General features: G+C 32.8%; 1 protein-coding gene across 1 annotated transcript in view; it reads right to left on the reverse strand.

Moving 5' to 3' along the window:
* The window catches only part of LOC149775771 (citron Rho-interacting kinase-like), a 173,253-nt gene extending 165,228 nt beyond the window's left edge, over positions 1 to 8,025 (reverse strand). The window contains exons 1-3 of the mRNA XM_089944415.1: positions 7,978 to 8,025; positions 4,957 to 5,187; positions 2,116 to 2,291 (exon numbers count right to left, since the gene is read on the reverse strand). Of these exons, the coding sequence (XP_089800541.1) occupies positions 2,116 to 2,291; positions 4,957 to 5,173 (393 nt within the window). The 5' untranslated portion in view covers positions 5,174 to 5,187; positions 7,978 to 8,025. The remainder of the gene's footprint in view (positions 1 to 2,115; positions 2,292 to 4,956; positions 5,188 to 7,977) is intronic.
* Between the last annotated feature and the right edge of the window lie 7,458 nt (positions 8,026 to 15,483).

The following is a 15,483-nucleotide window of genomic DNA, read 5'->3' on the forward strand; positions in this document are numbered from 1 at the left end:
ACGAAATATTTGGCAGACATGGTGCGGCGGTGACATGGACTTTAATGTTTTTCGAAACTTTTTTAGTCATGCTCAGTCGACCCCACATGGATTCGTAACGATAAATTTACATGATCCTCGCACACGATATCGTATCGGACTTGACCAGATATTCGGTTAGTTGTAAATAATTTTCATTGTAAATAACTTCTTAGCAGCAGAGGGGGGCGATGACATCGACGCGGTCGTCGATGTGCTTACCGGACGCTGACGACGCTGGGGATCGGCGCGCAGAAGGTGTTAATTAAACCAAATGACGTCACCATCGTGTAGGATGGACCGACGTCGTTTTTTTTTTACCAGGCGCTGACGACACTAGATCGTTGAGTGCAGAAAGTAATAATTAAGCAAAATGACGATTGGACAAAATGTCGGATTCGCCCCCTCTGCTGCTTAGGCACCATTAAAATCGGCATATATTATAGATGGTTTGTTTCATTGTTAGGCTTTAGATTTTCAAACTCGATGTCAACTTTCGAAAAGAAATTTTTATTAATTCTAGCAAACAGTCCATCAGCATTTCCAGAAGTAAGAGGCTCAATCCCACCTAATCTTGTACAGAATATTTTCTCAGATGGTGACAGATAATGTACATATATGATTTCTTGTTCCAAAATGGCAGTCTGTTGATCCATCACTCAAAATGCTGATGAAATTTGCAATTTTGATTTCATGCATGATTGGTTCCAGAAAGAAGTCTGTAATAAATGCAGTGAAGTTGTGCATCCATGGGAATTGATATAATTTTCAACTAAATTTATTCCATTTGTTTCTGCAAAGTACAGAAAAGTTCAAAGTATGAAAACGGTTTTTCTGCTTTTGCAACATAAAAGGCAGTACTGAATAGGAATGGCATGTTTTCTCACTGAGCAGCATGAGTGGCACAAAAGTATATCCTGAGTAGTATAAATGAATGTCCTGGCCTGCCCTGACCACTGAGCAGCTTGTAATCATACTTTTCGAACTCCAAAGTCGTTTTGTAAAATAAACACACCAACATCAATTAGCAACATATTTAAATAATGAATAGACTTTGCAATTATGTGAAAGCAGAAACTCCGACTCCTGTAAATGAGAACTCAAATGCCATTTACTGCAAGCAGCTGACATCAACATATATCCACAAGGATCCGATTCAGAAAATTAAGAACCCAGGGATAGTTATTATGCATTCATTGTCACAGGACGCAGTCTGTGGATACTGTCGGGTCCTATATGCAAATGACAGTCCTGGATGTGCTGAAAGTGTTTACAGTTACAATGATCTCAAAAGTGCATAACAACATGATTTAGTTACACCTTTTTTGTACCTACTGACACCAATCCTTGGTTCCTAGGGGTCAGTGATTGGATAAAAATATATTTCATGCACAGAATTCATTTTTTCCACTTGCTCCAATGACACTTTTTTTTTACATCTTTGGTGCCAAAATGTTTGTCTGTGGCACCAACAGGTGCATCACAAAAACCCAAGGAAAAAAAGAAGACAAAAATTCCTTGCACATAAAAATAACTGTCCTGTGGAGAACTATGCAAGAAAAAGGTAAGAACATCTGCAACCTGGATTTTTTTCTTGCCATAAATGACAACATTTTTATTTAACTGGTAAGGGCAAGTGGGCCCCACTTATTCTATTTCTGGAATGAATACAGATGTGTAAGTACTGTCAAAGATTTATCACATATGATGACATGTCTTTGTGATTTCCTTTCATTTACCCTACTGACCCCTTTGCATCCTATCACCATTGATGATGCATGCATTATATATCTATAATTAATTTAAGAACTGTAACAAAATGAAAATGAAAAGTGTAATCAAAAGAAATAAGAGCATTTTATGTAAATTTTACACTTAACCTGACTCCAGGGCCAGAGAAATTTCAAAGAATCCACACCAGATAGAGAAGTCAGCTAACAAATAAGATTGTACCATGAACAGCATAAACATTTCTGCATTTATAATAAATGCAGCATCCGTACAGGCACTCTGATGAAACCAGTAAATGCACTTCACTCCCATCACAGGAGATAAAATAAACATTATGCATGTTTACAATGTATGATTTATACCTACCTCATGTTGTGCTAGAGTTTCACTTTTGCGCAAAACTTTCAGGGCAAAAACAGTCTCTGTAGCTTTATCTCGTACAACTTGAACTTCTCCAAAATGTCCTCTTCCAATGACATCTTTGACCTCAAAATCTGATGCCTTCAATCGCAATTGGTGAATTCGTTTAATTGTTTCCTCATCTGTAATACAACTGAACATATAATACCATTCCAAAACTTTTTTCCATTGATCTATGTTGAGCAAACATTGCTGTTACATTCTTTTCTCTGACTATACTTTGCATTAGCAACCCCAGATCATTTTTTCTTATACTGAATGCGCTAAATTTGTATTAAAATCAGTACTGATAATATTTTCATGAAATAAACTTCATTTAAAGGGGTTTTAGATTATCTACAAAAGCATATAAATTTCATTAATATGTACGTTTTATTGTATAACCATATGGTCATGTAATTATCAATCAGTTATCAAAATCGACAGCTCTCAGTTAATTGCGATTTTCTGTGTGCACACACTGACACCAGTGTTTGTTTTACAAATGCGGGTCACTAGAACATTAATGAGGTGTTCATCAATTGAATGGAGAATGAATGAGGTTTCCGATGGTTTTGTAAAAATTTGTATATGATGACCCTGTAATGAGAAAATAGTCCCTAAAGTCTCGCTATTTTATTTCAATATATGAACGTTATATTTCAATTTTCAATATACCATTACAAAATACAAATGATGTTTAAACATTTTAATAATAAAAAGAAATCTCTGTAAATGAAATTTACGTAAGTCGAAAAGATTGGTGGTACAAATCGACTTTTCGTACCATGATAAAGTACTGTTCTGCAATTTTAGATGATGAAACATATTTTTTAACTGTACCAAAAAGACTTTTTTTGGTTCATTTTGTTCATTTTCAGTGTAGAAATATGAGTATGGATTTTCCTGCTCCTTACTGCCAAAAAGCAGGAATAAGTTTTGATTCAATATCTTTCAAATCATTTTTAAAAAAACAGACAAACTGTCAAATGGAATTGTGATTGAAATTTTCAAATATTATAGGAAAAATAATCAAACATCTGCAGAATTTTGCAACATCCTAACATTACTTAATGATGTGTGTCAGTCAATTAACCAATCTACTCTTTCCGACAGAATTAATAGTGTACTTGATCAGAAGAAAAAACTTGTGAGTAAAAACAAAAGTGCCAGGTGTAAAAAAAACATTAATGAACTTCTAGGGAAGGAATTCAAGACAATGGTGCCAATAAAAAAACTCATGTGGCAGAAAACAAATGCTGCAGTGAGAAAGAGTCAGACACAATGTGTCAAAGCAATGAAGTTCAGTTGCCATGTATTACCTACAGCTCTAAAAATGTTGGCATACAAACTGAAAATGAAACAGAAAACTATGTGGACAACTGCATGCTGTGTTTGAAAAGACTTGCACCGTAAACATAAAGAACACCAAAAATGTGTGTGCAATGAAATATTGAACTAAATGAGTGAACTGCCACCAAAGAAAACAAAATCCAAATGACACTAATGTGAAAGTGAAATAGAAGAACTCAATACAATATGTCAACAGTTGTGTGTTCTGGACCAGCTTAAGGAAAATGATTATTATGCTGTCAGAGCATACCATGTGCTTGGTACCCTGGATGTGTTCATGAAATTAAAAGTGACAATAATAATCATTTGATAGTTAAATTCATGGCACCATGTAGGAAAGCAGGAATTTTTATATGGTCCAGCAGAGATGATGTTCAGGAAGTTAAGCCTGAATTTGTCATAGTGACTGGAATGCATCCATACTGTCTAAATTCTGGATGTCAGTGGGCACAGAAAATTGTATGAACTGTTTTCTTCTGAATTAAATGACTTATTAAGAAATATGTTGTACAGTATCTGAATTGTCTGGTAGAAGAAAAATAAAGATTTTAACCCCTTATTTTCTTTCCTACACTGAAATCTACTGGACATAGTTTAATTTACTGTAGGTATTTGAATTCTACAGGAAAAATGCTATAAGACTGCTAAGATTCATGGAGATATCTTTTTTTAGATCAAAAATTATGATGGAAATACTTATTTTATTAAACGTGTTGGGTCCACGACTTAAATGAATTAAACATGCATTTAAATAAGGCAAAAATTCACTGAAAAGACAATTTTTGTCAAGATTCAAATAGTCATAACTTCTGAACTAATCAACATATTTCAAAAATTAAAACTGTTCTGAAAAGGTCTGATTGAGCTCTGTAGGAATCAATTATTAAAATGCAAAAATGATGACTTTATAATTTTGAATGGGGTTGATATTTTCACAATGGGAAGATGTATCACCTTACAAATCTAAAAATCATTTTATGTTCACAAACTTTTATTGGTAGCAATTGATGGAAAGTAAAATATTTCTCTTTGTAAATTATTTGTCTTCAAACTATTCATAAAATAATTATTCACTGATTATCAAAATTGCAATTTTGTTACAAGTTAAATGTTTGCAAACATGCTTAACCTTATATTGACAGTTATTTACAGCTATCAACATGAATGATTTCCAGGTAATTACAAAAAACAATGATTCTGCAGAACTTAATGTCTCATGATTTCTGGAGTTGCAGATCTCCACAAAAGTATCTTAAGCATGCATATGCACAAATGCTGACATTTCCAAAGTTAATGTGTCAAACCAGCTTGAACAAGACCAGTCAAAAACAAATGTTACAAATTGTAACTTCCAATTGTTTCTTTCAAGAATTTAGTAACAAATGGGATCAGCAATGAATAAAATCAAGAAATAAATTACTTTCAAAATAGATGCTCCTCACTAGTAACACTCACGTTTTTTCATGAAGTCTGAGACAGTCTTCTTGCGTCTCAAATTTTCATGGCAGCATTCATCATACAGTACAATGAATGAATCAATAAGAGTATCAGTATTGGCAGTAAATTCATCCTCCTCATCTGATGCACCCTGGTTTTCCAGACGCTTCTTTAAAAGAATATCAAGCCTTGCTAGTCTCTCAGACAGAGACTCCTCTTCATCTGAAGAGGACATTCTGCTATCTTTACCTACAAAAAAAGAGCAACTAAGTAGGTTCATGTTATTGAGGACATGAAAATATTACCCAGATTTTTTTATATAAATATAACATGCAGTAACAATACAGTAATTAGTAAAATAAAGAACAAAAAAAAAACATAAGCACATGCTTTACTGTCTTCATTATGAATAAACTGAGCAGTTATTTTAGTCTATATTTATCTAATAGCAACCAAAACTGCAAGTAAAATGGTTGCCATTTGCAACTGAAATTAAGAACTGGAATGTGAAAATTGTCTATTTAACACTTTCTGCCAACTTTTAGGACCATAATGTGGTATTTAAAAGCAATAGTCACTTTTTAATTTCGAGTATTTTCCACAATTAAAAACATTTAGCACAACTGCAATTAAATTCACAGTGAGATGGCAAGATTGCTAATTTATATGCACAGTGTCATCTTCACATGTGTCTAGTCTGGCCCACAGCCTATAATTTACCAGTAAAATACAAAACACATGCAATCAACTTAGCTAACGTTAACAATCTGGAACAATGTAGACAATGAAACATATTCATCAAATTTTTAAGCAGAAATATTATTTTCAGTTGAACTACCATAAACATATATAATACAAATTATCAGAAGAAAATGAAGGCAAGACCCTTCATCAGTGAATTTGAGGGCAGGTAATATGTAGAAAGATGGGTTAGGAACTGCAAATTGTGAATTTCATTGGCTGGCCCATGACTGAAGCAGATGATGACTGTTGGCATTTCTGCTAGACAGATATGGTCATATTATTAGAAATAACCATATGTTCTATAATTATGCTTCATTTGCCTTAACTAAACCTTCACTTTCTGTCATATATGATCACTGCTCTCAGTGTCTGACAATGTTATTTGGTCTTAGTGACCTAAAATCTGAAACGGACACTCAAAGTTTCAATTAGAACACCTAGGTACACTGTAGTTTGATGAGTACTGCAGTACTGCCAATTATTGGATATTATTTCATGTTAAAAACATGCCATCAAGATGAGGACGATCTTTACATCTGCATATTTTGAGTGTGATCCCTCATTCAATTGGTGTCAAAACACTGGATCCTAATCTTCAAGCCCAGGATTGTAATTTTTGGTACTGACGATACCTTACGCTTAAAACATTATAAACATAACATGAAAGATTTGTCACTTAGTAGTTCTACAATGAAAGACATCAAACTGATTGTATAATGAGGGATCAATCATTATCACCACACACACACACACACATTTGGATTGATGTTCTTATACTGTAGGACTAATCTGGCCTCTACTGTTCATGACAGAAAAATTTGTCTTTGGAGTTGATCCTAGTCCTACAATGTAAGACATAACACATGTTAATTTTGTTTTAGTGCTATGTCTTACTACCCAAATGGCAGGCTTGTATAGCGTGTTCCGATGTCAGCTGACATCGGAACGAGCTGATATCGGAGCGAGTAGTCGAAGTTTCAGGAATGTCTCACACACCTGGCAGCCCATATCAACACTCTTTCACAAACTGATATGTATTTAATATACTTACTGTGCTGTTTTTATCCTGGTTTAATCAAAATCTCAAACTAGAAAATGGACTCATTTTCATTTTCTGTTGACATACATTTAAATTTGTTGAAATGTGATGGTAGTTGAGGTAGGTTCATGTGGGGGATATGTTTCTTGAATGAACCAAAACATTGCTTATAGTTCCAATAGGCATAATATATTATTATTCGTTTCATTAAAGAATAATATTTCAACTTAACCAGATTCCGGCATTCCTGGCTTTCATCACTTTCCAGCAAAATGAAATGTAGGCCAACAAAACTTGAAAACAGGTCCACTTCTTTTGTGAAAATTTAATTTATTAGAGAAAAGACATCAGAGTAAGTAAAGTCTAACTAACTTTACTTTGTACAAAAGCATTGTTACTTTAGTTGGCAGTTGAGATATTCCTCAAAATCTGACTTTCATTATGTTAGTCAACATCAAAACATGCTACACAGCACTGTTAGTTAGACAGTAAGACCCTGACGCTCAAAACAAAAGTAACAGCGTCGAGGTCTTACACGTAGGACATGGGTTGATCCCATTTGGGATTTTGTCTCTGGGTTTTTTTCTTCCCTTCTTTTTACTGAAAAACCAAACAGAAAAGAATACTGAGGTGAAATCCCTAAAATAAAGGGTTAATATGTATATGGCATAGCGTGCCACACGTGTATATCAACATACCATACCCACCCCACCTGAAAAACCAAAATAAAAATATAAAAATAAATATTGAATGTCTGGAGTGTGAAGTCTATTGTAATTTTACTAGGTTCTTAGTCCTATAGTGTAAGATGCATCGCTCTATATATTTGTTTTGCCCCCCTCCCAAATAAAAATAACAAATCTGGCGTAACGTTATTACATTGTACGACTACCTAGGGTCTATGGTAGTTCCGCTCGTTTTCTTTTAAAATCCCAGCTAGGTGGACGCTAAACTGTATAATTGCCGACTTATTATTTATTTTATTTCTTATAAAACTTCATTCTCAACCTTCAGTGGGCATTATCTAGTAGGTTACACTGCACTACTGAGCGTTACAACCGACTTTCAAGTTTCAGCAGCTCACACACCTCGCAATCAATTATGAAAACGTAAACATTTCTTATCAACGGCAAAATAATCTATCTGGAAACATTTTATCAAAGACTTTGTTGTAAGATCTAACAAAAGGATAGCGTAGTTTATCTAGGTACATGGCAAATAGAACAACAATTGCAATAAATCTATGTTATTCAAACCTGTTTTCAAATTGACCGCCAAATGGTCTGGTTATCAAAACATTAACTGGAACTTCTCACTGGTTATCCTTATATTTTCAAGCGCTCAAAAACAGCATGGTTCACAGTCTCTTTGTATAACAAAAAAATAGAGGTATTTTAGTGGATAGCAAGTTTGTACTAAAACAAAGATACTTTCTTGGAGAATGGTCAAATTTGTGTGCTCTAACCAAATTAAAATTAAATGATAGGCCTATATATCATATTAATTCATTGCATTTTCACAATAAATAACATACACCAAAACGATAACAATGAAAAATAAATATTGGTGCTGCACATGACCAACCATATACATGTACTCAAGAAATTTTATTCAATGCTATACATAGTGATAACAAAGTTCAGGGTATGTTGTTGTTGTTATAGGGTTTAACGCCATTTTTCAGCACAAGATAGGCTATACATGGTGGCCAGTATTAATGGTGGAGGAAGAACCGGGAAAACCCCAGAAAGAACCACCGACCCACGAGAAGCTACCGGCAAGCTTTCTCACATATCCACATTTGCCGAGCCCGAGACTCGAACCCACGCAGACAGAGGTTAGATGGCAGTGATCCGTGACGGATATATATATATATATATATATATATATATATATATATATATATATATATGGGGGGGGGACCTCTGACTCAGTTACCCACCCAGTTGCACTGATGGTTTCTCTCGATGAGATAATACTAATCACCTTTACTGACTGACAAATATGGTGGCTGCTCCTGGTTACTGCTTTCGTTGATCTTTGAAATATTGTCAACTTGGAACAAGACATACAGGTGCAATAAATGTATTTCTATCATTTTTTAACTCGTGGTACATGATTTTGTCTCATATTTTTACTTTTTATTTCTGTCTGTAAATTGTAGTGGTTATCTATAACTTGATTTTGTACATGCATAGCGTCTATTTGAAGATATTAAAGAACATACATTTGCATAGGATATATAAATATGTGCTTATGTATGTGTTGATAGTTACTACGGTAATAATACAACTATTAGTAAATATGTTTACAAGATTTGGCCTTTTTATTTTGGACAGATCAGTGAGATTGCTTCTTGGAAGAATTAAGTTAATCCTTATTGGATGAGTTAGGTCACAAGAATAGGTATTTTGAAATATTATATTGAGTAGTAAGATCTGTCACATGGGGTATGCTGTGACATTTAGTCATAATATACACAATGAAGGTGTATATCAAGAGAAAACTGAGCAATCGGATTTTCAATCCTATTTTGGAGCTATTCGTACTTCTTGTGTTCCTGTCGACAGGTTTTATTTTGAACTTAGATATTATTTGAGAGGAAAAACATTTGTTTGGACTGTTATGTGGAAATAGAATGTGCTCATTGTACTACATTTGTTATTTTGGAACTTTTATTCAAAGGAGTTCTGGACAACACCATTTTGACAATGTCATGATTCTTGGCGTACCAGTACATTTTCCAGTTCCTGAATTTATAAAGCTTTTCATTCTTTTGGGACTTTAAAAGGATATTTTCGGGAGTATTTTAGGTTCACTACATAATACTATAAGTTCCCCTCACACAAACACACACACACACACACACACACACACACACACACACACACATATATATATATATATATATATATATATATATATATATATATATATATATATATATATATATATATATATATATGGGCAGACGTCACAGCCAAAATTACATTAATCAAATGATGTAGTATGAAATCCAATGATTTAACCAAGCAAATTAAATGATAAATCAAGATTCCAAATGGTGTCGTCTCACATGAAATGATTTAAAGAATATAACGGAATAATTAATTTTTCAAATGACGTGGTATTAAATGAAATAACATAGTATGAAATCAGACTATTTAAGGAACAAAACGAATGATGAATTCTGATTCCAATTTACGTGCTATTAAATGAATTTGTGTTGGATGAAATTAAATGGGCAGCCGTCGCCGCCAAAATTACATTAATCAAATGATCTAGTATGAAATCAAATGATTTAACCTAGCAAATGAAATGATCAATCCAGATTCCAAATAATGTGTTGTCACATGAAATGATTTAACGAACAAAACCGAATGATGCATTTAGATTTCAAATGACGTGGTATTAAACGAAATGATGTAGAGTGAAATGAAATGATTTAACCCACCAAACGGAATGAAGAATTCAGATTCCAAATGATGTTGTGTGATATGAAATGATGTAGCATGAAATGAAATGATTGAACCCCAAAAATGAAATAATGAATTCAGATTTCAAATGATGTGGCGTTAAATGAAATGATCTGGTATTAAATAAAATGATTTAAAGAACAAAACGGAATGATGATATATGCTTCCAAATGACGTGCTATTGAATAAAATGATGTAGTCTAAAATGAAATGATTTAACTCAACAAATGAAATCATGAATTTTAATTCCAAATGATCTGGTATTAAATAAAATGATTTAAAGAACAAAACGGATTGATGAAATCTGCTTCCAAATGACATATTATTAAATGAAATTACGTAGTATGAAATGAAATGATTTAACTCAACAAATGAAATGATGAATTCAGATTCCAAATGATGTGGTATTAAATTAAATGATTTAAAGAACAAAACGGATTGATGAAATCTGCTTCCAAATGACGTAGTATTAAATGAAATTATGTAGTCTAGAATTAAATGATTTAACCCAAAAAATGAAATGCTGTATTCAGATTCCAAATGATCTGGCATTAGTTGAAATGGTCTGAAGAACAGAATGGAATGATCAGCTTGTATTCCAAATGATGTGGTATTAAATGAAATGTATGGAATGTAAACGGTCTGATCAAAGTGTAAATCAGCTAGCGTAAATCCAAACAAACACAGGGGGGCGCTGTTATCTATAACGTATGATGTCAGCACGCCGAAACATAATCGACGGGCGAATTTACAGCATTCGGCTGAGATTTTTGCAGTCGACAGTTGGACAGCAAAGCAAAGGTAAATGTTTCTTTTCGTATTTTATATACAAGAACAGTGTTTTCCAATCAGCATAAAGTGATTTTATCCACATTAATGAATGTGCGGTTATTTTTTTTTCAAGTTCTGCCCTGTACTGCGCGAATTTCTTAGGCTTCAACAAAGCGAGATCTATCAACTAAAGAGATTATATCTTGATTTTATTTGATCATTATTAATTACCATGTTTAATGACCTTACACACTAAGCCAAAAATATGTTTCCCGTCAATTTTGGTATATTTTACATTACCGGCCCTACGTGCATACGCATTATTCGTCAAAGGTCGATATGTTATCAATTCTTTTTCCGCTATTGAATCCAGTTTGCAGCGACGTATTAGTGCTTTTTCTTCTTCTTTTATATTTCCTCTTTGATATCGAATATCATTTTTCTTAGAATCCTTATTAACGACTCTTAGTGTACTTCAAACACGCCACTCTCCTTTCCAAACGTATTGAAAATTGGAGGGGGGGAACTTAGTCATATATTATGAAAGAATAATACGTGAACAAAAAACAGTTACCTCCTTTGGAGTGTTTTATGGCGAAGAAGAAGCATAGATTATGTTTGAATAAGCCCACAATTTAGCAAATGATGTATGAAAATAACAAGGAAAGGCCATGGATTCTATCAGAATTTAAAAATAAAAAAACAGCATCAGCGATTTGTAAGTGATACCACGTAGCCATTAGGGTAAAGACGTTCTCTCTCTCTCTCTCTCTCTCTCTCTCCAATAGAACGGTCGAAGCTTGTACTTTCTGTTTTCTGCTGACTGCTGGACCAATGCTAGATTTTACCTGATATCCATCGATTTAAGTAGTGTCTATTTGGTATGTATTTGTACTTAGCTCAATTGCCTGTTTCAACATTTAAAAAAATCTCAAAAAAGTAAACAAAAAAACAAAAATAATGGGATAAGCAAATTTTAAAAAAATTGAATTAAAAAATACAAAAAGGTGTTTAAAAAATTGCGACCTCTTGTTTGGCAGCCTGACACATAGAAAGATAAATGTGGGTATCAATATAAAAAAGCCATTCATTTTCAAGATAAAAAATTTGAAAAAGTAAAATTGGGATAAGCGAATTTGAGAGAAATGCTAAAAAAGGTATTTGCAAAAAAAATTGGGATGCCACAGCGAGTTTCGAACTCTCGACATCTTGTTTTACAGAAGCGAGGCATATTTTATCACTTTTCTACTTTGATGTCATTGGCAGTGCCAACAAGAACAAAATATCAAAATTAATAATAATAATAATAATTATATGTCATGTCAAAAGTAACAAATTGTCACTGCCACAAGAGCAATGTTTGTTTTAAAGCATAAATACATTCTAACTTTGCATGCAAGCATTGGCGTCCTAAAGGTAAATGGCGTCGGGACGACGATGATAGCCCAAGGGTTTTTTGGCGCCACAACACCTCTGGCACCCATCCATGGTTTTGGTGCCCCAATGCCACTAGCGTACGGAGCAAACACTCCGTCCGTACCCCAAACCCTCCTTTACAACACTATTGCATGCATGTTTATATTATCTACTTCCTTATCCTGACATCATATTAGACCTAAAATCAACGTATGCTTCCAAATATAAGTCAAGCCCTATAGTTCAGTTGAGCCCACCCCCACCCCCACCCCACCCCAGGTTTGATCTCCTTGTTATGCCACTTAATATCAGATAAAACGAATGAGTGATATTAGTTTATTACTAAAATAGTCCATTTTAGTCAGAAGAGATTAAAACTTAGAATTAAAGTAGGACATTATAAAATAACATCGTTGTGTATTCCGAGACGATGAAACATAAGGTAGCTAGGGTAAATCACCCTCAGCTGATGAAATGATAATCTGTGGAAGTGAGAGAAAAAAATTGACACGTTTGTGTAATTGCGTCACAGACACACAAATATAAAAACCAATTCCACAAAAGCACTGTACCTCTTCATCAAATATTTAAGTCCAGTTTTCATCGGTTCCCAAAAGTGTTTTAGCAGAACATTTTTTTAGATGATCACAAATATATACAAACAGGTTAAAAATGATATATACAATCGGGTTAAAATAATGTTGAAGCAAAAAATAAGCAACCTCCAGCTCATCATCGTTACCATTAGCAGCATTATCATCATTGTTGTCATCACCATACCATTATATCAGTTTAGATAATTCGTTTTTTTCTTGTTCTTGCTTTTCTTCTTGTTGTTGTTGTTGTTCTTCTTCTTCTTCTTCTTATAATAATAATAATAATAGGAAGAAGAATAAGTAGATTTATTTATTTATTTATTTATTTATTTATTTATTGTCATGGTAGCTTATAACTTTTCAGAACTGACTAATTTTAAGATCAACCAATAACAGCGTTCTCTCCAAAATTGTATAATCCTGTCAGTTTTACAGGCTTCCACATATCAAGAAACTCGGTGTATATGTTGCTTTATTTCTGATATACTGGTCACTATAAAGGAGGATGTACTTTAGGCATGACATTGTTTTTGGCTATATTTTAAATGTACTACCAGTAAACGGTAATAATATATGGCTATATGCATATTTGAAGTAACACTGAAGAAACTATGGCTATTAAAATATTAAAATATTAAATCAAAATAAATAATTTAAAATAATAATAAAAATTAAATTAAAATAAAGGTTTTGAAAAGATATTAACATGGAAGTTTATAAATGTTTATGATTAAAATTTACACGAACCTTGTGCATGCAACATTCGTGCAACAAGTTTTATCAATTTGCATAATTAAATAGTTATTCTTTTGTAGCTTCTATTTCTGTCCACATTTCATCTATTTTCATAAGCCCAAGTTTTAGTCTTTTATATTCCAATATATATAAAACCTAGTATCAAAATAATAACTTTGTATTTTATAAGAATATCTAGTTTGAATTAATTATTAATGTCAGGTAGTTTCATAATTCCATTCCAGTTTCCATCTGCACATTATTTCTGGTGCGTCTACATTTGTTTTTATAAAAACGAAGATGGAACCTTCATGGTAATATATGGTTTTGTAAGGTTCCCTAAAAAATTGTGAAAACAGAAAATATTTTACAAGAATCATAGAGACATGATCCTGGGATAATTCAGAAAGAAGAAAATAAATTGATTCCATTGCTGTCTTTCTTTCGATATATGTTTCAACACTACAAGGACTTCCATATTTGTAAAGTGGTATGTGATAAGCCCTTAGAAAGACAAACTGTTTACATCTCCAAATATATCAAAGAAATCAACATGGAATGTGTATAAAAAATTAGCATCTCTTGATACTTTAAGTTTGGGTCTGCATGAAGTGTTACAACTTTATGGTGTTAAACTAAGTAACAGAAACAAGCGAAACCGTAAAGTTTAAGAAAATCTAACTTCGTGCACCATCAACAGATTTATTATGTCAAGTAAATTTTTCTTCTTCTTCTTCTTCTTCTTCTTATTATTATTATTATTATTATTGAATATGATATTTGTGCTGCTGGTGTCTTTAATTTATTCTCTTTATATTGTTTTATTGTGGTACTGTACACACCTACAAGCACTTCTCCGCATTTTTCTGACATGACTGGAGGCGCCACCAGTTATTGGTCTAAGTGGTGCTAAATAGTGATGGTGATTGTAATGTTTTGTTATTGAAGAATAACTCCAGTAGCGGTCTATAACTTTTCTCTTAGATTTTGTTCAATAAAATATGTATATATGTCAGCAGTATCACATGCGCAGGCGCGCACTGAGAAAATATATTATGAAAAGGAGAGCGATAGATGCATTCCAATCAATATGTTGTACAGCAAGTATGGCTTAGAACGAGATGAGAATAATGATAGCGTATGACATGAAATTAATATTACGTATACATATGAGTGACAAAATCATACGTGGTAATTTTTCTAAAAGAAATTTGTTCACAGTATAAAGACTTAGTTCCTAATGATTCGACGCCAAACTATATAAACAATATGTTCAGTTAAAGGACATATAATGTCAATATAGTTTCTGGTCTATCGATACTACGCTCTATGCCAAATTATAACTTTCTTCTTTCTAAGCCCGAAATGGAATTGTATAAAAATAGTTACTGGGAAACATACAACTATGAACAATATTCAATACACACAATACACAGGTACATACATTTCAGCATAAGTCTTACTTTATATATATATATATATATATATATATATATATATATATATATATATATATATATATATATATATATATATATATATATATATATATATATATATATATATCGAATAAGATCTGGGTATATCAATCATGGATATGATTATAAAGTTTTCTATTCAGAGCTTTTAGTATGTCATTCGAGCTGGTCTAGAAAAAATTTCGTTAATGATATTTTAAAAGAAGCAAGGGAAGTTGAATTACATATCCTCATTGATAAGGAATTCCATACAGTAGGTGCTGATACAAAAATGAGCTTTTGTAATCTTG

This window comes from Sinohyriopsis cumingii, chromosome 19 (assembly GCF_028554795.1).
Source record: "Sinohyriopsis cumingii isolate HCF-2022 chromosome 19, ASM2855479v2, whole genome shotgun sequence".
Taxonomy (NCBI): Eukaryota; Metazoa; Mollusca; class Bivalvia; order Unionida; family Unionidae; genus Sinohyriopsis; species Sinohyriopsis cumingii.